The sequence below is a fragment of the Tamandua tetradactyla genome, chromosome 14 (assembly GCF_023851605.1).
Source record: "Tamandua tetradactyla isolate mTamTet1 chromosome 14, mTamTet1.pri, whole genome shotgun sequence".
NCBI lineage: Eukaryota > Metazoa > Chordata > Mammalia > Pilosa > Myrmecophagidae > Tamandua > Tamandua tetradactyla.
The window spans coordinates 59,678,977-59,705,819 of NC_135340.1; the positions used below are offsets into that span (position 1 = coordinate 59,678,977).

Genomic DNA, 26,843 nt, shown 5'->3' on the forward strand with positions numbered 1-26,843 from the left:
CCTAATAGTTTATGGGTGCCCAGACCAGCATGCAGGGGGCTTGGTGCAGGGAAAACATTAATTTCATCCCTACTCGTGGTGGTGGTGAAGCTAGAATATGTATCTTGGGGTGGGAAGTGTTCTTAAGGAACGGGATGGCACACCTAGGTAAGTTATTTTCTGGGCAATTTTGCTCACTTAACCTCAGACAGGCAAAAAATACTGAAGTTCTTTAGTGTCATACTTGTTTTTGCAAACCATTTATTGAATAACTTAAAAATTGCTGTATTTGCCTTAATAATTATGTCTAGTTGACTAAAATATAAACAAGCCACCCAAAGCAAATGTACTTCCTTGAACCTAGGGAAAGACCCAGCTACACATTGACCCTGTATTTCTCAAAAGCTCCATATACTTAAGAATTAACCAAAAGGGAGAAAAATGTGTCTTTCTGGGTTTCTCGTTGCAAATAAAAATAAGCAGAATTTAAAATATGAGCACTTTATATCTAGGCAATTTGAATTTTTAAACTTTATTCTGAACATTTTTGAACATATATAAAAATTGAATAGTGTAACAATCCCCCCACATACATATGTAGATTGAATAGTTATTAAGATTTTGCTAAATTTGCTTCATTTGTTTTTTAACTCTGAAGAAAATTCCAGACATATTTCTCCGTTAAAATTTTCCATATGCACACTCTAAAAAGTAACATTTTCCTCAAGAATACAATACTGTTATCATACCTACAAAATTAACGAGAGTGCTCTAATATTTCATATCTGGTTTATATTTGCTTCCCCCATTACCCCCAAAACAACTTTACAGTTGGTTTGTGCATTTGAATGTTCAAATAAATATCCCCATCTTTGGCAAACTTTCTCAGACTCAGAATTTATCACCTGAGCATCAGCTCATACCTGGAGTTACATTTTTATGTATTTATGGGTGGTAAATTGTAACCACCTTGAAATAAGGAACTTGTAGTTTATTAATCTTTTTAATTCTATTGTGCCCCTTCCCCCAAAATAATGCCTCAGACTACTATAAAATATCAGTAAAGTTTGTAAAGAATCAACAATTGGCAGAGCAGGGCCCTGAATTTAAGGTTACCTGTAGGCAAGGTCTGTAGATTTTAATTTTAATTTGGGAGCTGTCAAACATTACAGTAGGATTTCTTCCCCCCTCCCTTTTCTTGTTCCCTTCCTTTTTGCTTCCTTTCCTCCCTCTTTTCCTTTCTGCATCTTACTCTCTCTTCCTTCTTTGAATAGAATTACCTTTAATCTTTTATAAAATGAGGCCTTTATAAGAATTACCTGTTGAAAGTGGCTTTAGAAATCCTGCAGGAGCATTAAACAACGTTTTCTCTGATTCTGTACAACATAAACCATGGGGAAATGATGTTGAAAAAATCTGTTTGCAGTATCTAACCAGTTGGCAAATGTCTCAATTACTGCTCTGGAGTTATACATTAAAAACCCTTCTCAGAATAATTGGGAAGCCAATGTATGATCTGCTTTATAAAACAAATTTTCACAAATAATAATTACTATCAATTGAATGCTTGCTATAGGCAAGGTAGCCAGGTGCTTTACATACATTCTAACTATATTAACATCTTCCTGAACTAGGGTTATCCCCATCATACAGTTATATAAATGGAGGCTTAAAAAGGTTTAAGTAGTGTACTCGAACTTAGCCTGCTAGTAAGTGTGGCAGGGGTGAACTCAGGTCTATTTAGCTGCAAAGCCCATGTTCTGGAACCAAAAAGGTTGAAATAGAGCTGGGTCTGGCCATTTCCAGGGAATACTAACAGATTTTCATTTAAACTGTAACTCGCAGCTTGAACTTCAAACTGCTTTAAATAACTGAGTTTACACCCTTGGCTTAATTGCAGCAGCTCAGGGCGGGGTGCCGAGACAGCGCAGCGTTAATCCCTGCCGTTTATCAGCTGTGTGATTCGAGCCTCTCCGAGTTTATCCATCATGCAAAATTGCTGCGAGGAACCTGGCACTGTGTGACGCACAGCTCCAGGTTTGGCGTAATTATCACTTCGGTGTTTTTTCAGACGCCGGCGGGCTCTTTAGGAGATGCTGGTTTCCGCGCGAGTTAGAACAGGACCTAAGGGCGAAGCCGGCCATCCGGCTCTCCGCAGATAGACATCTCTGGAAACCTTTCCCACCTGATTCCTTTGATTTTTTTCCTCCCCCACTCCCTCAATTTTTCAAAGGAGAAAATTAGGACACAGTGGAAGTTATTCTGAAATAGACTTTACAATTTATAATTTTTTCCGCACGTGCGCTGCATCAAAGCTTGGGGTTTTTAGAGTGGTCGCAGTCATTCTAATTTACCTGCCTGCACCTGGACGCCTCCCCCTGGTACAGCGGCTCCTTTTACTGGACATCCTTTTAGGGTTGGTTTTTACCCAGGCCTTGGCCATCAACCCTCTCCTTGCCCTCAGGTTCCACCTCCCATGCCCAAGCCCTCAACCCGGCGCCGGGGCTACCCAGAGTGCAGAGGCTGAGCCCCGCAACACCCCGGGCGGCTGGTAAGGACCGCAGCGGGCAGGAGGGGGCGCCAGCGCCCGCGCTCGTTTTCGCTCTCCCTGAGCGCACCGCGTCCAGGAGGGGACGCCCGAGAGCCCGGCGCCGGGAGGGGAAAGCGACTTCAGGTCCCGCAAGCTCCCCGCCCCGCCGGTGACCAGCGCGCCTTGACCCGGCCCTTCCCGGCGGTCACGGTCGCTATATAAGGTGGAGAGGCCGAGCCCACGGTCAGTTCTGGACGGTACCGTCGTCGGCGCGCGCTGCCCCGCCCACCAGGTGAGCCACCTTTTGGAGACCGCGGTGATGCGCGAGCCTTAGCGCGGCTTTTTGGAGGGCGTTGGACGTTTTGACACCCACCGATTGGATGCCAGTGGCGGAAATTTTGATCATTATCTTTTTTTTTTTTTTTAATTCTAGATTTGATATTCTACACTGAAGTCATCATGAACTTTTTCCAACTCCTGATGAAAAAGAAGGAAGTAAGTTTTGAAAGCGATTACGGTAAAAACTGTGGCTGGAAATGTTAATTTTAAGAGATGAAAATATGGCGCAGATTTTGAAGAAAGAATAAAATGATGTATTCTTTCTTGCTTTCTTTCTCATGCTATTTAAAATGTTTTCACATTGAAATATCTGAATGTTGACCCGCAACCTTTTTTTCCGTTAGCTTATTCCGTTGGTGATGTTCATGACGTTTGCCGCGAGCGGAGCCTCAGCTTTTGCTATATATTCCCTTGGGAAAACCGATGTGATGTAAGTCAGCATCTTGTATAAGGTCGTTTTTGGTTTTGTTAGGTTGACCTTCAGTTTATGAAGTGCATGATATCAATTTCTGTGGTTTTTTTCCCCAGCGTAAGAAATGCTCAACCATTAACTCGGAGTTAGGTTAGAAAGCATCGTGATATCAGAAGATTTTTAAATGATAATATGAATAAATTAGCTTGCTCCATGTGTTTCATATCTTTCTTACACCTGTGCTGCAGTGAAGTAAATTTTAACTTAAAATTTGAAACTTAGAAGGATAAAAGTAAAAAACTAAAGAAATAATAAATTTGAAACTTAAAATTCTTAAAGTGGTCTTCGGGGTTGTACATCTTCAAAGGTAAATAATCATTTTATTTATATTATAACATATTTTCTAATGTGGTAGAATTGATCGATTCAGTTGTCTATGATGAACTTAATCTTGACTTTGGATAGAAGAAGGTCAAACACCATGTGTCCTGGAATATAAGGAAGGCATAAACTTGAAACTGATGTTGGCTCATTACAGGGCTGGAGAGAGCAGGAACTCTGGGCGGCTGGCAGAGGGTCTGGCCCGCCTGCCTTCCCCACCTGCAGAGCTCAAGTCCGAGACTCCGGGCAAGAACATTTTTGCTGTCCTTAACCTGGCAGTTCCATCCCCATTGTTATTCAGCTGTGCAGTCTAGTAAAGGGTATACAGATTTCCCGCACTGCTTAGTGGGATTGATCCTTAATATTCAAGCCAAACATGAAACTTTCTTCTGCCATCAATTTCAGTTACAGCTGATGATTCCTGAGAGTTACCTGGAAACAGATAAATGCCTTAGGATTCAGACTGGGCCTGGCCCTAGCATGTTTATAGACCCAATATCAGTGATTTTAAATAGTTCACTGGCTTTGATGTTTAATTAGCCTTTCTTTTATTTTTAGCCTTGATCGAAAACGAAATCCAGAACCTTGGGAATCTGTGGATCCCAGTACACCTCAAAAGGTAAATAAAGCAAAATGATTTACCAATAGTACCTTAGCACCCTTTCTCAACAAAATAGATTTAATATCTTAAGCTATTAGGGTGCCATTTAGTGTCGTTTTTAAGAGGGTGCAATAAAATTTGAGAGGTCTAGTGCAAATCCTTGCTCTATTAGTAACAAGTGACTTGAGACAATTTGGCCTCTCTGAGGCTCTGAGAATCTATAAAATGGGCACAGTAATAGGACTGTACCTCAGAGTTGTTAAGAAAACTAAAGAAGATAAAATATAGGAAGCCCTCTAGTATAGTACCTGTCCCATAGGAAGCACTCAGATATCACTTTATGTTATATAATATCTCATTTTGCCCATTATTTAAGTTAATACAAGGTAGGAGCTCCTGAAAACAGGAGTGGCATTCTCTTGAAGAAAAATAAGTACTATTCACTTATTTTTTCAGGACCATTGCAAAGATTTTAAAAATTTATTAGAGAAGTTGTGGGTTTACAGAACAATCATGCATAAAATACAGGCCTTGCATATTAATAACACCTTGCATTGGTGTGGTACATTTGTTACAACTGATGAAAGCATATTTTTATAATTGTTCTATTAAGTATTGCCCATGGTTTAACTCAGGGTTCATTGTTTGTGTTGTACAGTTTCATGGATTTTTAAAAAAATTTTATTCCAGTACCATATATACAACCTAACATTTCCCCTTTTAACCACATACAGATATATATTTCAGTGCTGTTAATTGAGTTCACAATGTTGTGCTACCATCACCACTGTCCATTATGAAAACATTTCCATCATTCCAAATCAGGAACTCTGTACATTTTAAGCCTTAACTCCTTATGCCCTATCCCCACCCCAACCCCTGGTAACCTAGCAAAAATTTTATTTTATTTACTTTTTGTGTTTTTTTACATTTTAAATATTTTGGAGTCATGAAACATTGAGTCTGTTGGAATGAATGGTAGTTAAGTTTGTCAGGAAGCCTTTTCTGTTTTTGTTTATTTGTTTTTACAAAACTCTCAAGTAACACAGTTTGACCTTGTAAGGGACATTTGGGCTCTTTGAAATTACCAGCGTCTCTTAGGTCCTGGGGTAATGGAACACTTTCCCTGATAAATGGGAATCTGAATGTGAATTCTCTGGAAATCAAGATCTAATCTATAGCTATGACCCTTTTTCCTTTTTTTTTTTTTTTTAATAACTCAAGATAATGACTAGAAAATCATTCTCATTGAGTAATTACGAGGAGGAAGTTGTAAGAGCCTGTTATGTGCCAACCCCTGTTTTGGAGGGCGGTAGGGAGGGAGTCTTATACATGAGGAGCAGACACACTTTTTGAACTTAGGACTCACATAAAACCATGGAAACCTAAAAGAATGTGTGTCTTGTTAAAAGAGAGTGGGGTAAATATGGATGGCCCTTCTCTCTGAGCCCATAACAGAAAGGAACCCAAGGGCTGTTTAGAAAAATGGAGTGATAGAAACTAGCCCCCAGCTTATTACGCTTACTTTAGAAATGGGAAGAAGTGGTTCTTTGACTACAAATGCTGGGCTGATGCTTTTTCTAAAGGGGTGCATGGACAAATCCCAAAAGGGGACCTGAAAAGAAAAGGCAGATTATCAACAAAACATTTTTGTTTTGCTTTTTCTCCCCATGAAGCTTGTAACAATCAACCAAACTTGGAAGCCCATTGAAGAATTGCAGAAGGTCCGAAGAGCAACTAAATGACCAGTCATTACGTCTTTCTTCCAAAGAGTACTCTATGAATCTAGTGGAAACACTTCTGCACAAACTAGATTTGGATACCAGTGTGCGGAAATGCTTCTGCTGCATTTTTAGAGTTTGCCTACATTTTTGGACTCTCAATAAGGAATTAAAGGAAGTGCAGCCATCACTGTCTAACCCAAAAATAAGTTTCTGTGTTTAATTTCTTATTGTAAATTCAAACTTTGCATATTGAAATGTTTGTTTATGCCTGAATGTTTTCCTTGAAATGTATAAAGATTTGTAAATTAGATTGTGATCTTAATAAAACACCATTTGTGTAATATTTCTTAAAGATTATATAACTGTTTAAGTAGAGGAGAAAATCTTTTTTATGGGGGAAAAATGCATTTTTGGAACACGAAACTTTGGTTTTTAAATAGCACCATGTGTAAATATCTGTTTAAACAATTCTTCCAAGTTCATTCATTCACATGAAACTTACTGAGCACTTACTATATAATAGGCACTGTTCTTTTACAGACAAGATAATGCAATGACAAAATGAAAATATGGAAGGAGAGACGTAAAAGCTGTAAGTTCAATGAATGGAAGAAAAGGAAGTGCAGATGGGGATGTGCGGATTGGTCTTAGAAGAAGTGCTAGGATTTTGGTGGTGAAAAGGAATGAGGGGCAAACTGAGATGAGCCCTAAAGATGCCAAGCCAGATAGCCATGCTGCCTCGGTGAGGACTAGGGAGCAGGGAAGGGTGTGCTTTGCCAGTACCTGGAGAGTCTGATTTCACTCTGGCCATTGATGACTTGGATGGAGGCTGGGGTAGGTGCAGTCACCTCTGAGCTCTTCTCTATTTGTCCTTGAAAAAGCAACTAAAGAGAAAGTTGCTTTTCACTATTTTTGCAAATTGAGATATATTTCACATATCATAGTGAATTCACCCTTTCAAAGAGTACAATGTCATGGCTTTTATTATATTCACAACTACCTCCACTATCTAATTCCGAAACATTTTCATCAACCCCCAGAACACTCTACTCATTAGTAGCCACTCCTCAATCCCCCTCCCCCCAGCTCCTGGAAACCAAAAAAACGTTGGCTTTATGGATTCGCCTATTCTAGACATTTTATATAAATGGAACCACATAATATGTGGCCCCGTGTATATCTTTTTTCACTTAGCATAAATTTTAAGGTTCTTCCACATTGTATCACGAATCAGTATTTATTTCCTTTTTATACCCACATAATATTCCATTGTATGGATATCGCACATTTTGTATGTCCATCAGTTGGTGGACATTTGGGTTGTTTTCTGCTATGATAGTCAAGGGCAAGTTTTTGTGTGGACATTTGTTTTCAATTCTCTTGGGAATATACCTAGTTTCATTAACTCAAAAGTGATAAACATTTGCCTCTTAATTTCCATGTGAATATAATGGAAATTTGAGAGACAGGCTAAATTCTGGACACCTATAAAGCAATAAATAATAAGCCCTTGTGGGCAGGCCACGGTGGCTCAGCAGGCAGAGTTCTCACCTGCCATGCCGGAGACCCGCGTTCGATTTCCGGTGCCTGCCCATGCAAAAATAAATAAATAAATAAATAAATAGCCCTTGCTAGAGACTCAGCACCTCTGAAAGGACTAAAGCAAGATTACTTCCTCCAACCTTTGCTATATCCTTATCACCTCAAGTTTTCCCAGATAAAAATCTTTGATGGTTTATCTCAGGGAATTGCACGTACCAACTGGAAACATACTTTTATTTGCTTAAGCTTCTAACACAGAATATGCTACTATTTAAGCAAATAAAAATGAAAGCCAGGAAAACAAATTGCAAAAGTGTTTTCTGAAGGCTGACTGTGCCTTTCAACTTTAAAACGCATACCTGATTGAAATGCAGTGCCTTTAGGGGGTCAACGTGGCAGTGGAAGTACTGTATGGCAGGTAGGGAGGGAGAAAGATCAAGAGCCATGTAGACACATTTCAAAAGATTTATTGATTTTGTTGTTATTGTTGTGTTCTTAGCATTTGTTCTCAAATATTTTACTTTGAAATTTTCAAATATGTGGAGAAGCCAAAAATTTAACAAAGAATATACTTATACTTTTTATCGACATTTGGACCCATTTGCTATAACCACCCCCGACTGGCTTGTTTTATTGGAGAAGGGGACGTGGAGATAACAATGTGAAGAGAGCTGGGACTAGAGGTTGGGAAGAACACCCTCCCCTCCCCATACATGCCCAGTGCCCGAAATAAAAAATAACCAACTATGGTAGCAGCTGAGACAGCGGTTGAGGGGGAAGGGGAAGGAGACACAGAACTCGAGGGCAGCAGTGATCAGACCCTGTGTGTGCTGGGAAGGCCCAGAGGCAGCGGCTCCTGAGCAACTGAGTACAAGCCTCTGTATCTTCCACATAGGTATGTATAAATATAGAGAGATAAGTTATCCTTTTTTCCCCTCTTCTCTCCCTTCCGCTCCATGCCACTTGCCGCGGTGCCCAGCTCCTCTGTCCGTGTGAGGGTGAAGGGAAGGGGAAGGAACAAGTCATCACCGGATTGTGATCAGACCCACATCCATCAGCTTCTGTTATCTTCTGAGCTATTAAAGAATTCTTGAAGTGTTCACTGAGTGCCTGGGGGTCCTTCTGCATCTGCTCCAGGATGAGCCACATGGCTGGGTCACTCATTATCTGCTGCACCTCAGGGTCGGCCATGGACTGATGCTTCCCATCCTCAGGCTGCCATGGCGGTTATACTGGGCCATTACACAGCATTGGTAACCATCTGCGGCCTCTTTACAGTTGGAGTCCAGTTCCAGCGCCTTCTGATAGACATCCATGGCTTTTGTGTAGTCCTTCATTGCTTCCAGGGCAGCTGCTTTCCATGTATAGCCCTTGATGAAGGTTGACTCTAGTTGGATACACTCCTCACAGTCCTTGAGTGCCAGGTGAAACCCAAGGAGTTTGGCGTGGTAGGCAGCTCAACTGGTGTATAATTTGGCATCTCGAGGGTTATGTTTGGTGGCTTCTGTATAATGCTTCATGCCCTTTCAGAAAACGTTCACTGCCTTTGTTCTCCTCCAAAGCCAGGTGAGGGTTAATGTAGGCCAACGGCTCCTGCTCCTTCAGGATTTTCTCTGCCTGCTGGCATTTCTTGAGCACATCTGGGGTCCAGTGTGCTGCTAAAGAGTTGTTGTAGAAACGGATGGCATCTCCATACTTTTCTTCTTTGAGTAGGAGTTGCCAATTTGGGGGTAAACTTTGGCAATCTGTCGATAGTCTTCTCAGTTTTCTCTCCCCACTTCAATGGCCTTCTCACACAGCTCCCAACCTTTATTGGAATCACCCTTTTCAAAGTATACCACTGCTTGATTGGTAATGTAAATCATCCTGGTGCGGTCCAGATCCCTGGCTCTGTCACAATGCTCCAAGGCTGTATCAAAGCTTTTCTCGTAGGCATGGTCTCCCAACTCTTTTTCTTTCAGTGCCTGCTTCTTATTCTCTGGAAGGTCTTCTTCCATTGGCTCTGGTTTGGTTTCTTTTTTGGGGGGAAGTGGCTGGAGGCGTGGCAACCTCTTCTTCCTCATTCACACTGCCCAGATCAACTCCAAGGAGGACACTGAGTGGTCATGATCCGTGGATCTTGTAGTTTCGTACCCAGGTCAGACAGCTTATTTCGTAGTTGCTCTATCAGGTCCCAGTAGGTTGGATCACTGAGGCGCGTCCTTGTCCTGGGGTCACTTTCCAGCTTCCGGTACAGATTAGGCCTTTTGAAAGGGTGTATGAATTTCCTCTCTGCCAGCTGGGCCTCCATATTCTGTAAGCCCTCTCTGAGCTGAGGGTTATTTGCTTCATGCTTTAAACCCCCCTCATAGGTTCGTTTGGCTTCTTCAAACCGGTTTAGGAACTCAAGAGCTGCTGCTTTTCACCAATAGTCCTTGCCCTAGTCAAGCTTTAAGTCAACAGTTATGCACCCATCCTCATAAGCCTTCTGGTAGTTTCCTTTCTTGGCACAGGCTACCAGACCGACTGCTCTGGAGTACATGGTTCTGGGGATCAACTTGTTTGCTTCAGAGTGGCACTGGAATGCATCATCAGTGTTCGCAGCACTCAGGGCCTTGACCTTCTCTTTGAGCTCGTTTACTAGAAGCGGCCGGACCCCCAGCTCCCACCCCTTCCTCGCCTGCTCACTGGTTGAGCTCCTCCGAGGGGCAGGGAGCTCCCTGTGCTCCTCCACTATTGGCTTGAAGTTCCGCCCATCATCCTGGTTTCCATTCCTTGGGCAGTTGAAGAGTAATCTCAGCCTGCCTCCTCTGCGTCTAAGGATTCTGTGTATATATATTCAAATGAACTCTGAAAATAAGGTGCAAAGAGACATCATAAAGCTTTACCCCTAGGACTTCAGCATCCACTGCCTAACTGACTATAATACCATTGTCATCTTTAAGAGAATTAACTTTAATTCAATATCACCTAGCACATGATCCATTTTCCGTTTTATCTAGTTGTCTCAAAAATATCCTTTATAGCTATATATTGAAATCCTGGATCTCATTCAAGATTCACTAATTGCATTTGGTTATTGTATTGAATACTTGAAAAAAATATGCAGTCATTGAAATGACCCCAGAGGAACTTGTGTAAAACTACTATCTCTATAAAGTTTGATTGGGATAACATTTTCTTGGATGTGGACTTCTAAAAGTTTTTATTTGAAGTGTAACTGTGACATATTTTGGTGTAATTTAAGTATTTAAGAAGCTGCACAATTATTGAATATTTACTACATGCTAAGCACTGTGCTGACTGCTGGATCTGATGGTGTAGGAAAGGGAGACACATCATGAACAAAACACTGAGTGATAATAAGAATGGAAATGAGCACCTGGAACAAAGAAAAACTTCCTAGAGAAGGTGGATTCCTGGAAGACCAATCATTACACTAATGCAATCATTAGAATGATTAAACTTGAGATAGTTTAATGCATGGAATTTTTTTTTTTTTTTTAACATGAGCAGGCACCAGGAATCAAACCCGGGTCCTCGGGCATGGCAGGCAAGCACTCTTACCTGCTGAGCCACCGTGGCCCGCCCAATGCATGGAATTTGATATTGGAGAAGTACCTGGAAAAAAGGAAAGTAGGTGGAATGCGTAGGACCTTTCATGTTATTGTCCGATAGGCTTAGAGGAACCGGAAATGGGCTCTAGGTTGGTGAAGGAGATAATGGAGTTTACCAGTTGGTGAGATGACTGACTGTAGCAGCTGGAGGTGGAGGGCCCTGAAGGAGATTTTGGTGGGAGGCCAGAGGCCACCTGCTGTCCACGGTCCAGGGGACGAATGGTGAAGTCTATGACTGACCAAGGCAATGGCCGAGGGAGTAGAGAAAGAGAACACATTTGAGAGCCATGAGGAGGAAAAAAATGAGATTGCCAGACTTGTTGGAGGTGTCTGGGAAGTGTCCAAATGATTCCGAGGCTTCTCACCTGAGTAGTTAGATGGGCAAAAGTGTCAAGATAGAGAACACAGGGAAAAAAATGGAACGTCATAATGAAGATAGTGAGTTAGGCTTTGGAATTGTTGCGTTGGAGAGCCCCATGGACTATAAGTAGACAGATCTGGAGAGCAGAAAAGAGGAGATATGGGCTGGAGACACGGGAAGGGGTGGTAAAGCCATGGGCATGGATGAGATTGCCTACAGAGGACATGGAGTGAAATGAAGATGGAACTGAGAGGAATGTGCCATCATGTAGGATGCGGGCAGAGAAGGAGAACCTTGTCCCTGAAGCGTACTGAGGAGAAATGGTAGGGAAAGGAGAGGAGAACCAAGGAAGAAGTCTTCGATCCTAGAGAGAAGAGAGTGCTCTGCCCCATCAGAAGATTGTTACAGTTATAAAACCAGCAGTAAAAGCAAAGTCCAGAGTCCTTGAGCCTTAAGCAAACAACAATAATTCTTGTGTATAAAAAGAAACTGTGAAGTAAGACTTCTGAATAAGGAAGATCACATTTCACATCAGTTAAAAACTGGAATGAGATTTAATCAAATACTCATTCATCGTCATTTGTTATTTTCCAGAGAAATTCTCTCACACTGTGATTGAGGCTTTGTGGTAGAGAATGCATATACAGCCTCTGAAATCAGGCACTGCCGCCCTTATTTGCTATGCTGCTGTTGACAAGCCTCAGATTGGTCAATTCTAAAACTGGAATAATTTGCACCTGCCTAGGATAGTTGTGAAGATTATGTGAGATGATAGCTCTAAAATACCTACCATGGTGTTTAACATGTATTAGGGTTCTGTAAGTATTAATTCCCTTCCCTTTTTATTTTTATTTTTTATTTTTTTATGGCTGTCACTACAAAGGACGAAGCTCTTAATATGTTTAAACTTGTATTCTGTGAGAGCATTACCTGTTTGAAATTCACACATACCCACTTGTGGTGACCGCAGACCCACCTTTGATTCACAACGCCCCAGTTCTAAACCTTTAAGAGAGTAGGGACACACCCACAGATAAGTGTGTCTCAAGTCCACTCTCACCTACGCAGATATTTGGCTAAAGATAAGAACCCCGGGCCCTATGTACATATACGCCATGTAGTCCCCACATCCAGAAAAGACAAAATATGCAATATACTTTACATGCTTAGAAGCAAATGTTCATCTTCTGTGGTGCTGTATTCACACAAGCACACCGCATATATTTGCACGTTCAAAATGTGGTTTGGGTAAGTAGTTAGGTGAGAGCAGGTGAGGGCTGAAGGAAGGAGGGTGAAATTGGGTGCGTGTATCAAAGACAGTGATAAGAATGGAATTTGTCTTTCTGATAACTATTCCTTATATCTTTTCCTCATATTTGGAAAGTGACCTCAGGTGATGATATATAATTTTTCTCTAGAAACTAAGCCTGTTTTTTTGTTGTTGTTTGTTTTTCTGTTTTGGTAGTGTTATACTATACCATCTGCCTGTGTTCATATTACTAAGCTTTAAAATGAAAATCAGACTAAAATTGAGGGAAAACTCCAATTTTACAACTTTTACAGACACATGAAAAACAACTTACTCATTCACCTGGTAAGTATGAGTTATAATAGAGTAGTAATAAAATGCTGTTTATTTGGATAGTGGGTATACAGTTTAAAAAAAAACTAAACTCAGTGGTGGGGGAGGTGCAAGGGTAGTTCAGTGGCAGAATTCTCACCTGCCATGCGGAGACCTGGGTTTGCTTCCTGGTGTCTGGCCATGCAAAATATATATATATGTTTAAAATATATATATATATTTGGTATGCTTATGGGGGGGGGTCACATTTCATTCTTTTTCCATTTGAGTATCCCATTATTGCAACACCATTTGTTGAATTTTTGTTTATTTATTACTCATCTTTGTTTGCTTGTTTATTTGTATTGGGAAGTGCATGGGCTGGGAATCAAACCCACGTCCCCGCATGGCAGGCGAGAATTCTGCCACTGAGCCACAGTCGCACTGCCGTAAACTCTATTTTTATACTTACGCCAAGTAATGTATGTGACTTTCCTTCTGCTTAGTATCACAAAGCCAATATTATTTCTTGGTATTTGTTAAGACTATATTGTCTCAGGCAAGTTAAACTGCTTTATTTTATTCTACAATTCCTTCGCTTTCCTGAAATATCCTTATTAACATAAATAATAAATGGATTAATATCAAAGGTGAATGGGAGCTTAGTGTTTTCTTATTATTTCAGAGACAATTTTATTGGGTCAACCACTAAACACTCCTCAATTCTAATTGTTTCAGAGTTTTTTAAAGGGGTACCTTTACTTGTTAAATTATCATTTTTAAATTGAAATAAAGTTTACAGACAGTAAAATGAATGGGTCTTAACTGTTCAGTTCAAAGAGTCTTGACAATTGTATGCCCCCATATAACCCCCATACAAAACAAGGTGTCTAATGTTTTTGTCATACCAGAAAATTCCCTTGTGGCACAATTTACTTTTTCAATGAAACACTTCTTTTAACTAGGAAATAAATTCATATGGTTCAAAAATAAAAATTATGCAAATATATATATAACACCAAAGCACAAGCAGCAAAAGGAAAGCTAGGTAAATTGAACTTCATCAGAATTAAAATATTTCGGGCTGCAAAGGACCCATAAAGAAAGTGAAGAGATTACCCATAGAAAGGAAGAAAATATTTACAAATCGTATATTTACAAATCATATATCTGATAAGGGACTTGTGTCCAGAATATATAAAGAATGCTTACAACTCAATAATAAGACAAATGACCCAATTTAAAAGAGGGCTAAGAATCTGAATAGACATTTCTCCAAAAACATATGCAAGTGGCCAATGGATGTGAAAAGATGTTCAGTATTTGTCATTCCAGAAATGTAAATCAAAATTGCATAATCAAAGCCACAGCGAAATACTACTTCAGATTCACGAGAATGATCATTTCAATCTTGAAGAAATGTAAAGAGGAAGCTTTGTGTGTTTTGTTTTCCTAAAAAGGCAGTGCAGTTGTGCAAAGCAATCATGGTTCGTGTAGTGGAGGGTAGAATGGTGTAGACAGAGTCAGTTAGGGGTGGGAGGGTCAGGACTGGGGAAGTGATTGCTCATGCATACAGAGATTCCTTTCTTTTTTTAACTTTTTATTTTGAAATACTTTCAAACTTAAATTACAGTTACAAATAATACAAAGCTTGTACAGAGAACTCCAACATGCCCTTAATCTCTCAGATACTCACACCACAAATTTTAACATTTTGTCACATTTGTTGTATCATTCTATTGTATATATATGCACTATGCTCTTTGAACACTTAATACTGCCAGCTGCATTTCCTGAGAACAAGGATATTCACTTATGTAACCATGTCAAGTGCAATTATCAAGTCCAAGAAATTTCACATTGATACAGAGCATACAGTCTATATTCCAAGTTTTTCATGTCCCAAGAATGTCCCCTTGAGCCTTTTTTCCTCCCTTACTAGATTCCATCCAGTATCATGTATTGCATTTAATTGTGTCATTGTGTCCTTAGTTGCTCTTTATCACCTTTTGTTTTAATTGTGGGAAGATGCATACAACATAAACTTTCTCATGTCAAACACCTCCAAGCACACCATTCAATGAGATCGATCACCTTCACAAATGGTGCAGTGCTCTCACCACCTTCCATTACAAAACTCCCCCATATCTCCAAACAACACTCTATATCCCTTCTGTTTCCCTGCCCACCCCCAATCTGTATGCTTAATTCTGTCTCTATGAGCTTGCATATTCTCTGGTTTTTACTTGTAGTTATCATGGGTTTAAATTTCACCTTCTAGCTCTATAATCTCCTTTGCTTTGATGCCGACTTAACTTCAATAGACATACAAACTATGTTCCTATGCAAAGTTCTGCCCCCTCCCATTTATGTACTTCTTGTCACACATTACATGTTTGTACACTATGAGTTCAAAACCACTGACTTATCATTACTTTTTATGCCTTTAAGATCCTATGGGAAGTAAAAAGTGGAGTTATAAACTAAAAATACAATAATACTGGCATTAATAGCAACCCATGATGTCATCCTTATGTGAGATCTTTATTTTTTCACATGACTTTGATCTGTGGTTTGTTGTACTTTCCTATCAACCTGCAGAACTCTCTTTAACATGTCTTGTAGGGCCAGTTTCGTGGTGATTGTCTCCCTCAGCTTTTGTTTATCTGGGAATGTCTTAATATTTCTCTTATGTTTGAAAGACAGTTTTACTAGATAAAGAATTCTTGGTTGGCAATTTTTTACTGTCAGCACTTTAAATGTCATCCCACTGCCTTCTTGCCTCCATGGTTTCTAATGAGAAATCAGCACTTAATCTTGTTGAGGCTTTCTTATAGATGACCCATTGCTTCTCTCTTGCATCTGAGAATCTGAGAATTATTATGATCTTTGGCATTCAACAGTTTGATTATAATATGCCACAGTGTGAGTCTACTTGGTTTTATCCTATTGTGTAATTCACTGAACATCTTGAATGTGTATATTCATGTCTTTCATTAAATTTGGGAAGTTTTCTGCCATTATTTCTTTGAATAGCCTCTCTGCAACTTTCTTTCTTCTCCTCTGGGACTCCCACAATGTGTATGTTGGTATGTTTACCGGTGCCCCACAGGTTTCTCAGGCTATGTTTGCTTTTATTCATTCTTTCTTCCCTCTGCTTCTTGGTCTTCATGATTTCAGTTGCATCATCTTCAGGTTCTCTGATTCTTTCTTCTGCCAGCTCCAATCTGCTGCTGAACCCTGCTATGGGATTTATAGTTTCTGTTATTGTGGTCTTTAGCACTACTTGCTTCCTTTTCACAATTTCCATCTCTCTAGAGGTATTCTCTTAGTGTTCATCTACTGTTTTCCTGATTTCCTTTAGTTCTTTGTCCATGTTTTCCTTTGACTCTTTGAGCATATAAGGGATATTTGTTTTATTTTAGTCCTTGTTTTTCATGTCCCAGGTTCCAGGTCTGTTTGTTTTCATTGATGGTTCATAATGCTTTAAGCTTCCCCTTTGTCTGGGCCATCATTTCTTGTTTCTCCATACGTTTTGTAACCTTCTGTTGAAACCTGGACATTTGATATTTTAATGTGACATTGCTGGAATTTAGATTTTGAGGCATTTGTTCCTTAAGCATTTATCCAGCTAGCGTTATGACAGAGCTTTGAATGCTAGGAGCTTACAAAAAAGAAGGAGGAGGGAGGAGGGAGGAGGGAGGAAGGAAGAGAATAAGAAAATTTCCCAATTCTCACAGATTGATCAGTGTAAGTGCTCTCTTTTATCCATACAATGAGTTTAGAGAATAGCTCCAGGCCAGAAGGTAGAGTCCTCCTTGATACTTTTGGGCCTGGGACTTGTCTTGTGCATGCATATATGGCCTTAGGAACTCCCCTAGGTTCTGAATGTCCCATCTTCCCTGGAAAAAAAGTTTTTTCATGGTCCCAGGCACTGCACTGTATGTCCTACAGCCAGCAATCCCTTGTCCTACACAATACAACTTGACTGCTCTCCCACAGCATTCTGTAAGAGAACTGTGTGAGCTGCTTCTATATACAGGGCAAGTTGTGGAGTGACAAGCCCCTCAGGCCATCACTGGACATACTGGACCACACATATGTTCCCAGTATGTGCATGAGGGCTACTCATTCCCTCCAGAACTGGGAACAGGAATCTGCACGAGAGTATGGGCCAGCTCTGTGCTGAGTTGGTGAGGGTGAGGGAGAGCCCAGCTTGGCACTATGAGATCCTGCTTTTGAGTAGTCTTTTCCTTGACTTGTCCTGTTACTGCAGTCCTTTAATTGTTTTCTGGAGCTTTGAGAACGATGTTTCTGCCAGTTCTTACTACAGGGTTTCCTTTTGAGGAAATGAAATGTTATAAAATTAGATGATGATGATGGCTGTACAATTCTGTGAATACACTAAAAACCACCGAACTGTACACATTCTAAATGGATGAATTGTATGGTATATGAATTATATTTCAATAAAGTATTAAAAAAATATATGTGTGCATACATTGACAAGTCTTAGTCCCCTGTCCCCAACTACCCCTTTCCTCCTGTCCAGCCCTGTTCAGATAACCACTTTTATTAATCTCTTTTGTTGGCAGATAAGTACAAGAAAAGATGCTCAACATCATTAATTATTAAGGGAATGCAAATCAAACCACAATGAGAACACCAGGACACACCCAGTAGACAGTCTAAAATGAAAAAAAACTGATAATGTCAACTGTTGGTAAGAATATGAAACAGCTGGAAATTTCATACAAAATTGAATACAAAATGGTACAGCCACTATAGCAGTGTCCAAAGTGCCGCCCAGTGATCTCTGCCACCTGGTATACATGCCCTGGGTCTCTGTAAAGTAGTGAGTAGGAGAAGCGATGATACGTGACTTTCAAGGCTAGGTCTTGCTGTCAGATCTCTTGCTCTGGAGAAGCTAGATGCCATGTTGTGAAGACATTTCAAGTAGCCCTATGGAAAGGCCCACCTGGCGAGGAATTGAAAACCTCTTACAAATAGTCAGTGAGTTGCTGAGGCTCCTGCCAGCAGTCACCTGAGTGAGCTATCTTGGAAGGAGAGCCTCCAGACCGAGTCAAGCCTTCAGATGACTGTAGCCTGCGCCAATGTTGACTTCACCCTCATGAGAAATCCTGAGTCAGAACCACCCAGCTAATCCACTCCCAAATTCCTAACTCATAGGAACTATGAGAGAGTAACTGTTGTTTTAAACTGCTGGATTTTAGGTCACTTGTTACACAACAATAGATCATTAATACAGCCACTGTGGAAAACAGTTTGACAGTATCTCATAAAGTTAAGGATACACTTCCCATATGATTCAGCAATCCTACTCCTACTCCTAGGTGTTTACCAAAAACAAATAAAAACCTGTTATCTACATGAATATGCATAATAGGTTTATTTGTGAGAGCTAGAGACCAGAAACAATCGAAGTGACTTTCAGCTGGTGAGTAAATAAATAAATTGTGGTGTATCCATTTAATAAATTGTCATAATCCAAATAAAATGTCAATGACAACGACTTATGCCTATTACAAAATTACATCTATGCCCGAGTAGAAGTACTACTTAGGAGAGAGCTTCATTAATCTGGATTTGAAAACCAAATTATTTGTATGGTTTTTTTGTGGGAATTGTTTACAAGGCAGCTACCTGAGTCCACACTCTTTGGATTGTAACATGGGGGATGGAGAAGGAAAAGGATAGAACTACGTAATGTTATGCATATTCTTCACTTCTAAACTGGAAAATGCCCAAATCACCTGCCCATGCAAAGCAGCAGTATGTAAAAGTCGCTAAGAACCAGAAGGAAGGATGGGGTGGATTGTGCTTAGGTTATCTCCCTCTTTCCCCATGCTGGATTTAGAGTCATTTTTCCTTTTGGCAAGAAGTGGTATGGCTCTGATTGACAGTGTTGGCCCCACAGCTCCTGTCTGGGTTGGCTGAGACTTTGTCAGACCTGCATCACAGGCACAGTTCAATTTCTTTTTCTGTCTAATCCTGCTTCTTCCCCCTTCCCACCACAGGTGTTGATTCCTAATAAACATCTTGCAACCCAAGCTCCATTTCAGTGTTTCCTTCCAGAGAACCTGACCTTCTAGAAACTAACCTAATTCTCTATAAGAAAACTACAAAACATTACTGAGAAAAATTTTGTAAAAGATCTAACTGTCCTTCTCATAAATTGAAAGACTCAGTTCTCCATAAATTTATTTATACAATCAATAAAATCCAAATCTCATACTGGAAGGAAGAAAATCTAAAACATAGTACTCAATGTCATAAAAAACTGTGGTCATCCTAAATTCAGTAGCTGAATAATATTCCATTGCATGTATATACCACATTTTATTTATCCATTCATCAGCTAATAGACACTTGGTTTTCTTCCATCTTTTCACAATTGTGGATAATGCTGCTATGAATATTGGTATGAAAATATCTATTTGAGTCCCTGCGTTCAATTCTTTTGGGTATATACCGAGTAGCAGGATTTTTGGGCCATGTGATAGTTCTATGCTTAGCTTTCTGAGAAACCACCAAACTGTCTTTCACAGTAGTTGCACCATTTTACATTGCCAATAGCAATGAATGAGTGCCCCTATTTCTTCATATCCTCTCCAACACTTATAATTTTCTATTTTAATAATAGCCATTCTAATAGCTGTGAAATGATATCTCACTGTAGTTATGATCTGCATTTCCCTGATGGCTAATGATGTTGAGCATCTTTTCATGTGCTTTCCGGCCATTTGTATATCTTTTTTGGAGAGATGTCTGTTCAAGTCCTGTCCATTTTTTAAATTGGGTTTTTTATCTTTTTTTGATAAGAGAAAGATTTCTTTATATTTTCTGAATATTAAACCTTTATCAGCTATGTGATTTCCAAATATTTTCTTCCATTGTCTAGGTTGTCATTTTTACTTTCATGACAAAGTCTTTTGAGGTTCAAAAGTTTTCAATTTTGATGAGGTCCAATTTATTGATTTTTTTTCTTTTGTTGCTTATGTTTGGGCATAAAGTCTAAGAAACCATTGCCTAATACAAGGTCCTGAAAATGTTTCCCTATATTTTCTTCTGGGAGTTTGATAGTTCAAGTTCTTATATTTAAGTATTTGATCCATTTTGAGTTGATTTTTGTACATGGTGTGAGGTTCCTTTTTCCCTTTTCCTTTTTCTTTCTTTGCAAATGGAGATGGAGTTTTCCCAGCACCATTTGTTAACGAGACTCTTCTTTCCTAATTGAGTTGTCTTTGCCTACTGGTCAAAAATTATTTGGCCATAAATGTGAAGGTTGATTCTGAGCTCTCGATTTGATTCTATTGGTCTAATGTCTGTCTTTGTGACTCTACCATGCTGTTTTTTAAAAATACATATTTTATTGAGATATCTTTACACCCGTATAGTCCATCCAAAGTATACAATCAATGGCTCACAATATCATCACCAAGTTGTGTATTCATCACCATGATCATTTTTAGAACATTTGCATCCCTCAGAAAAAGAAATAAAAAGAAAAAACTCATGCACCCCATACCCCTCTCTCATTGACCACTTGTATTTCAATTTACCTAATCTTTTTTTACCCCTTACTCCCCTATTATTTATTTATTTTTATCCTCCTTTTCATCTTACCATACCCTGGATAAAAGGAGCATCGGACATAAAGTTTTCACAGTTACACAGTCACATTGTAAAAGCTACATGGTGCTGTTTTGACTACTGTGACTTTGTAATAAGTTTAAGATGGGTAACTATGAGTCCTCCAACTTCATTCTTCTTTTTTCAGGATGGCTTTCTCTATTCAGGGCCCCTTAGTTTTCTATATAAATTTGATAATTGGCTTTTCTGTTTCTGCAAAGAAGGTTGTTGGGATTTTGCTTGGGATTGCACTGAATCTATAAATTTCTTTGTGTAATATTGACATCTGTTTGGTTTGTTAATCTGCCAGAATGCAATATACCAGAAACGGAAATTTTGAATAACAGCGGTGACAGTGGACATCCTTATCTTGTTCCTGATCTTAAAGGGAAAGCTTTTCAATCTCTCATCATTAAGTAGGATGTTACCTGTGGGCTTTTCATATACGCCCTTTATCAGATTGAGGAAGCTGTCCTACTATTCCTAGTGTTCTACGTTTTTTTTTTTTGTTTGTTTGTTTGTTTGTCTTTTACCAAAAAGGGGTGCTGGCAGCTGAAAAAGTGGCTGTAGTGGCGACGGCGGCGGCAGCTGAGCAGGGAACAGAGGGTGGCAGAGTTTTTGAAAGGATTCCCTGTCTACAACCAAAGCAAGAGCTCGGCACCGCCCAGCCCCGCAAGGTCGGTATGCCCGGGAATCACAGACTCGGGTCACAGGCGCCTCCCGTCTGTGTCCGCCCTGGGCTGCGCGTAAGGCCCGCCCCTCCCGCACCCGCAGCCTCCCATGCCCCAGGAGCCACGTATTTATTTTCCTTGAGTCTTAATTTATGCTGTGAAGTGTACGGAGGGTGGTTACAGTGGACATCTGGCCCAGTACTGACAGTCAGTAGATGCTTTCTAAAAATAATCCGCACCCTTGCGCCCCCTCCCCGCACCCCACGCCCTCGTCTCCTTTTGCACACCGGGGTGTGGCTGCGGTCGGGACCGGGACGGGCGGGGGCTGGGCGGCCGATCGGCGGACCGAGCAGAGGATCCCCGGCCTGGTTTGGCTCCCACCGGGAGACTGCAGCGCCCACACGCCCTCGGGACCAGGGCGAGGGGGAGCAGCTCCGCCCTTCCGGTTTTCCTCCCACATCATTTGATCCTGGACTAGCGCATGCTCCGTGTCCAACTCAATAAAAGGATCTTTCCTAATCGGGGCAAAAGTGTACTACTGTGTTTTGTCAAATGCCTTTTCTGCTTTGATTAAGAGATCATGTGTTTGTTTTCCTTCTTTCTGTTAATGTGGTATATTACATTAACTGATTTTCTTATGTTGAATCATCCTTGCAGGTGGCTGCCTGGTATGCAAGGGATAAATCCCCCTCGGTCATGGTGTGTAATTATTATTATTTTTTAATTTGGAGTATTTTCTTTAATATTACAGATTACACAGGTATACACATGTACATACATGAAAATGTAAAATCTTCCTTTGCACACCATTTCATGACTTACTTTCTTCGTTTAAAATTTATCATAAATGTTTCCCCATGCATGGCATAATGACAGAATATGCTTCTTAATGGGTGTAAAATCTCATCAAGAAGATTTTTATACCATCTTTTAAAAGTATGATCTTATTATTGGGTATGAGATTATTTTCATTTTTTCTAATATTTTTATTGTCAGACCTTAACAAACAAACATACAAACATTCTTGACATACAGATGTTCTGTACATGGTGTACAATCAGTGGCTCACGATATCATCACATAGTCGTATATTCATCACCATGATCATTTTTTTTGAGCATGTGCATCCCTCCAGCAAAAGAAAAAACTCATAATACCATACCCCTTATCGTTCCCTCTGAGTGACTACTAGTATTTCAATCTACTCCATATATTTTAACCTTTCTTCCCCCTATTTTTTGTTTATTTTGTAATCCATATTTTTTACTCATCTGTCCATACCCTAGATCAAAGGAGAATCAGGCACAAGGTTTTCACAATCACACAGTCACACTGTAAAAGCAATACATTATACTATCATCTTTAAGAAACCTGGCTACTGGAACATAGCTCTACAGTTTCAGGTACTTCCTTCTAGCCACTCCAATCATGGTGTGCAATTATTTTAATATGCTATTGGATTCAATTTGCTGGGGTTTTTTTTTTTTTTGAGGATTTTTTTTATGTCTACGTTCACAAGAGAAATTGGTCTGTAGTTTTCTTTTCTTCTGGTATCTTTATCTGACTTTGGTATAAGGGTGATGCTGGTCTTACAGAATGAATTAGGGAGTGTTTGCTCTTCTTTGAGCTTTTTTTGGAAAAGTTTGACCAGAATTGGAGTTAATTCTTCTTGGCGCGTTTGGCAGAATTCCCCTGTGACGCCCTCTGGTCCTGGGCTTTTCTTTGTTGGTAGGTTTCTCATGACTTATTCAATTTCTTTGCTAGTAATTGGTTTTTTGAGATATTCTATTTCTTTTTGAGTCGACGTAGGCAGTTTACGTGTTTCTAAGAATTTGCCATTTCATCTAGGTTATCTAATTTATTTGTGTACTGTTGTTTGTAGTATCTTTTATAGTCCTTTGTATTTCTGGGCTGGGTAGTAATGTACCCCTTTTCATTTCTGATTTTAATTATTTATATTCTCTCTCTTTTTTTCTTTGTCAATCTAACTAATGGTTTGTCAATTTTATTGATCTTTCCAAAGAGTCAGTTTGGTTTTGTTTCTTCTTTCCATTGTTTTTGTTTTCTATTTCATTTATCTCCTCTTCAATCTTTGTTATTTCCTTCCTTCTGATCTCTTTGGGTTTAGTTTGTGCTCTTTTTTTCTGGTTTTTCTAGTTTTGAGGTAGGTCTCTGATTTGAAGTTTTTCTTCTTTTTTACGTAAGTATCTAGAACTATACATTTCCTTGCAGCACTGCCTTTGCCATAAGTTTTAGTATATTGTATTTTCATTTTCATTCACCTCAAGATAGTTCCTAAGTTCACTCCTGATTTTCTCCCGAACACATTTGCTATTTTTTTGTAACTAACGTTCTCTATTTATTTCATTAATAAAAAGTGTATAATACAAGCCTTTTATCCCAATCAAGTACTCAGTAAACGATTTCTTAAGCATGATTTAAACATTTAAAAACAGCAATTAACATTTAGTACATCATATGACTACTTTTCCTTTTAACAAAGTAATCATCAGACATGTTAACAAATACTTTGATTTTTCATTTAGAAATATTGTAATGTTAAGACTAAACCTACTATTGCAACAACAAAAATTTAATCCATTAACTGTAAACTCTTCATTTTCCCTTCTTCAAGTTGCTTGGTTGTGTCTTAAGCTGAGCTAATCAAATTATAGCACAATATTTATTTAAAGTGACAGATTTCCATCTAGAGTGATAGACTTCCACAGTTTCTTTGAAAATGTAAGGTATCTATAATTCCATAAACACTATCACATCACATATTACAAAAACAAAAAGTAACATGAAATAGCTGTACTCAAAATATGATTTACTGACCATGGGATTGATGTTAGATAGATAAGTGATAAAATATTTTACTATAAACATTTCCAATATTAACTTTTTCCATAAGGAAAAAAAATCATTTTATATAAAAGAACACTGAATGAGCAGCTAGAAGTAAAAACCTAAAATTGTGGAATTGTAATCCATGTCAAAGTCTGAAATATGTTCTACAACTAATTCTTGTGCTGTGCTTTGAAATTTATTGCATGTAATTTTTCACAAAAAAAAGAAGAAAAGTTGATTGTTATGATAAAAAATATTTATTCCTTCTAGCCTCCAATGTTCTGGAGCAGCTAGAAGGAAAAATCTGAGATGATGGTATGGTACCCCATTGCAAACTTCAGGATTTGTCCTGTAACTACTTGTTGAAGAGTGCTTTGAAAACTATTGCTTTTTCCTTTCTTTGCTTTGTTTATATGCTATAGTATACAATAAAAAAATAAAAAATATATATATATTGGATGACTCAAAAGGAACATAAACTCTTAATAACATTTGTGGAATATTTAAAGAGCCAAAGTTGATTTTAAAATGTGATGCTTTATCTTTATTTTTCCAGGTTATTTTTAAAGGATTTTAGCCATTAGTTGAAGTGAATGTTTACAAAGCTAAGTAATGATTTAATAGTGTTCTCAAAAAAAAGCCATATGTAGAAATTAAGAATTACATAGAGTAACATAAATTACTAGTTACACTAACAAGAATACTTATATTCAGCACACTCTCTTTTCAGAAATGTACAGAAATTTTACAGGCAAAAAAAAAAAAGACACAACTATGATAAGAACTTTCATTACTAATTAAGTGGATGGTTCATATAGATTAAAATCCCAGGAGTAATATTAATTAAATGCATGTGACAGAAACAAAGGACTAGAAATGAGAATCCATATTTCCAGGTATCTAGCTAACATTACGCAATCTGTTTCCAAGTTACAGCTATTTCATTTTTGGGTGTTTTTTTGTTTGTTTTTGGTGTCAACAGATTTTATAGAAAAGGTTAGATTGTGAAAATGGGCAGGCATTGCATTAACATGAAAGGAAGTGTATGTTTATACCAAATAAGGGGATGTCTTTCTTTATAACAGGGTTATATTTATAACCAATCTGTTTGCCATATTGTCAAATCAGGTCAAACAAACAAATAATCAAACTGTTTGGATTAGACTTCAAGTCAACATTTCTAGATCTTCTCTCTTGAAGTTTAACCATGTTATATCTCCTCCTCATTATTAGTTGATTTGTAACAGGAAAAAACAATCAATGTAGTAGATACTCCAGAATTTTTTTTTTTTTTTTTTGCATGGGCAGGCATTAGAAATCCAACCTGGGTCTCCGGCATGGCAGGCGAGAAGTCTGCCTGCTGAGCCACCATGGCCCACCCAAGCCACTGTGGCCCACCCTACTCCAGAATTCTTGGCTAACAGTCTCCCTGTTTTCCTTTTCTCTTGCCTGCCTCCAGTTATACAGACTCAATTTCCCTTCTTTCTTTGTGGCAAGGGGTGTTCATATTTCTGAATTATGGCCAGTGAAATGTAAGAGAAAGTCTTTTTTGTGCCTTCTGGGAAAACGCTTACTTTCCTGATTAAAAAAGTACATAGGTAGCTGAGACTGCTTCTTTATTCCTTTATTTCTGCCTGGAATTTGCAGATGGTACCCAAGTGCAGCAGATTCTTAAACCCTTGAGATGCCAAGCATGAAAGGAAAAATCAACATGCTAAGGATTTCAGAGCAGACGGAGAGAAAGAGGGGAGAAATGAGACAAAATAAAGTGTCAGTGGCTGAGAGATTTCAAACAGAGTCGAGAAGGTATCCTGGAGGTTATTCTTACGCATTATATAGATATCCCCTTTTTAGTTTACGGTGTATTAGAGACGCTAGAGGGAAGTGCCTGAAACTGTAGATCTGTGTTCCAGTGGCATGTTTCTTGAAGATGAATGCATAATGATATAGCTGTTGCAATGTGACTGTGCAATTGTGAAAACCTTGTGTCTAATGCTCCTTTTATCTACGGTATGGTCAGATAAGTAAAAAAATATGGATTAAAAATAAATAAATAATGGGGGAATAAATGTTAAAACAAAGTGAGTACATGGAAATACTAGTGATCAATGAAAGGGAGTGGTAAGGGGTATAGAAAAAAAATAGGGGGAACGAAGGTTAAAATATATTGGGTGGATGGAAATACTAGTTAGTGGTCAATGAGAGGGAGGGGTAAAGGGTATGGTATGTATGAGTTTTTTCTTTTTATTTCCTTTTCTGGAGAGATGCAGATGTTCTAAAAAATGATCATGGTGATGAATATACAACTATGTGATGACATTGTGAGCCATTGATTGTACACCATGTATGGAATGTTCGTGTTTGTATGTTAAGAACGTTCGTGTTTGTATGTTGTTTTGGCATGTCGACTAAAAAAAATTTTTTTTTTAATTATTAAAAAAAAATTGAGTCTCAGTGAATGTCAGGTGTGATACAAAGGAAAACTGAGCCCATAGTACGTGGAAAAGAGAGTGTGTTACTCACAGGTCCCAGAGAAAGGGAGGTGCCATGTGGGGTCTAAGGAAGTGCAGTGGCTCGGGTGTCTTGCTCAGCTTTGCGTGCATCCCATCTGCTGGTCTAGCCACCTGAGCCATTACAGCAATT

At 39.1% G+C, this 26,843-nt stretch overlaps 1 protein-coding gene, 1 long non-coding RNA gene and 1 pseudogene across 8 annotated transcripts in view; 1 reads left to right on the top strand and 2 right to left on the bottom strand.

Moving 5' to 3' along the window:
* The window catches only part of LOC143656059 (uncharacterized), a 49,061-nt gene that overhangs the window by 7,899 nt on the left and 14,319 nt on the right, over positions 1 to 26,843 (bottom strand). The window contains exon 2 of the long non-coding RNA XR_013162384.1: positions 6,750 to 6,850. This is a non-coding gene — a long non-coding RNA (uncharacterized LOC143656059). The remainder of the gene's footprint in view (positions 1 to 6,749; positions 6,851 to 26,843) is intronic.
* Positions 2,594 to 26,843, top strand: part of COXFA4L3 (cytochrome c oxidase associated subunit FA4L3) — a 41,469-nt gene continuing 17,219 nt past the window's right edge. For 2 of the 7 annotated variants that reach the window (XR_013162380.1, XR_013162381.1), the window contains exons 1-6: positions 3,227 to 3,278; positions 4,200 to 4,260; positions 6,507 to 6,558; positions 21,220 to 22,049; positions 24,931 to 25,096; positions 25,848 to 26,006. Coding sequence is in view for 3 of the 7 variants with exons in the window: in XM_077127764.1 (XP_076983879.1) it covers positions 6,528 to 6,558; positions 21,220 to 21,854 (666 nt within the window). In the remaining 4 variants the exon portion in view is untranslated. Of the gene's footprint in view, positions 2,802 to 2,942; positions 3,005 to 3,192; positions 3,279 to 4,199; positions 4,261 to 5,918; positions 6,312 to 6,506; positions 6,559 to 12,930; positions 13,060 to 17,621; positions 17,750 to 21,219; positions 22,830 to 24,930; positions 25,097 to 25,847; positions 26,007 to 26,843 lie in introns of those variants that run through there. The other 5 variants (XR_013162383.1, XR_013162382.1, XM_077127767.1 and 2 more) reach the window with 5 other exon arrangements.
* Positions 8,429 to 12,582, bottom strand: LOC143656512 (stress-induced-phosphoprotein 1 pseudogene; annotated as a pseudogene).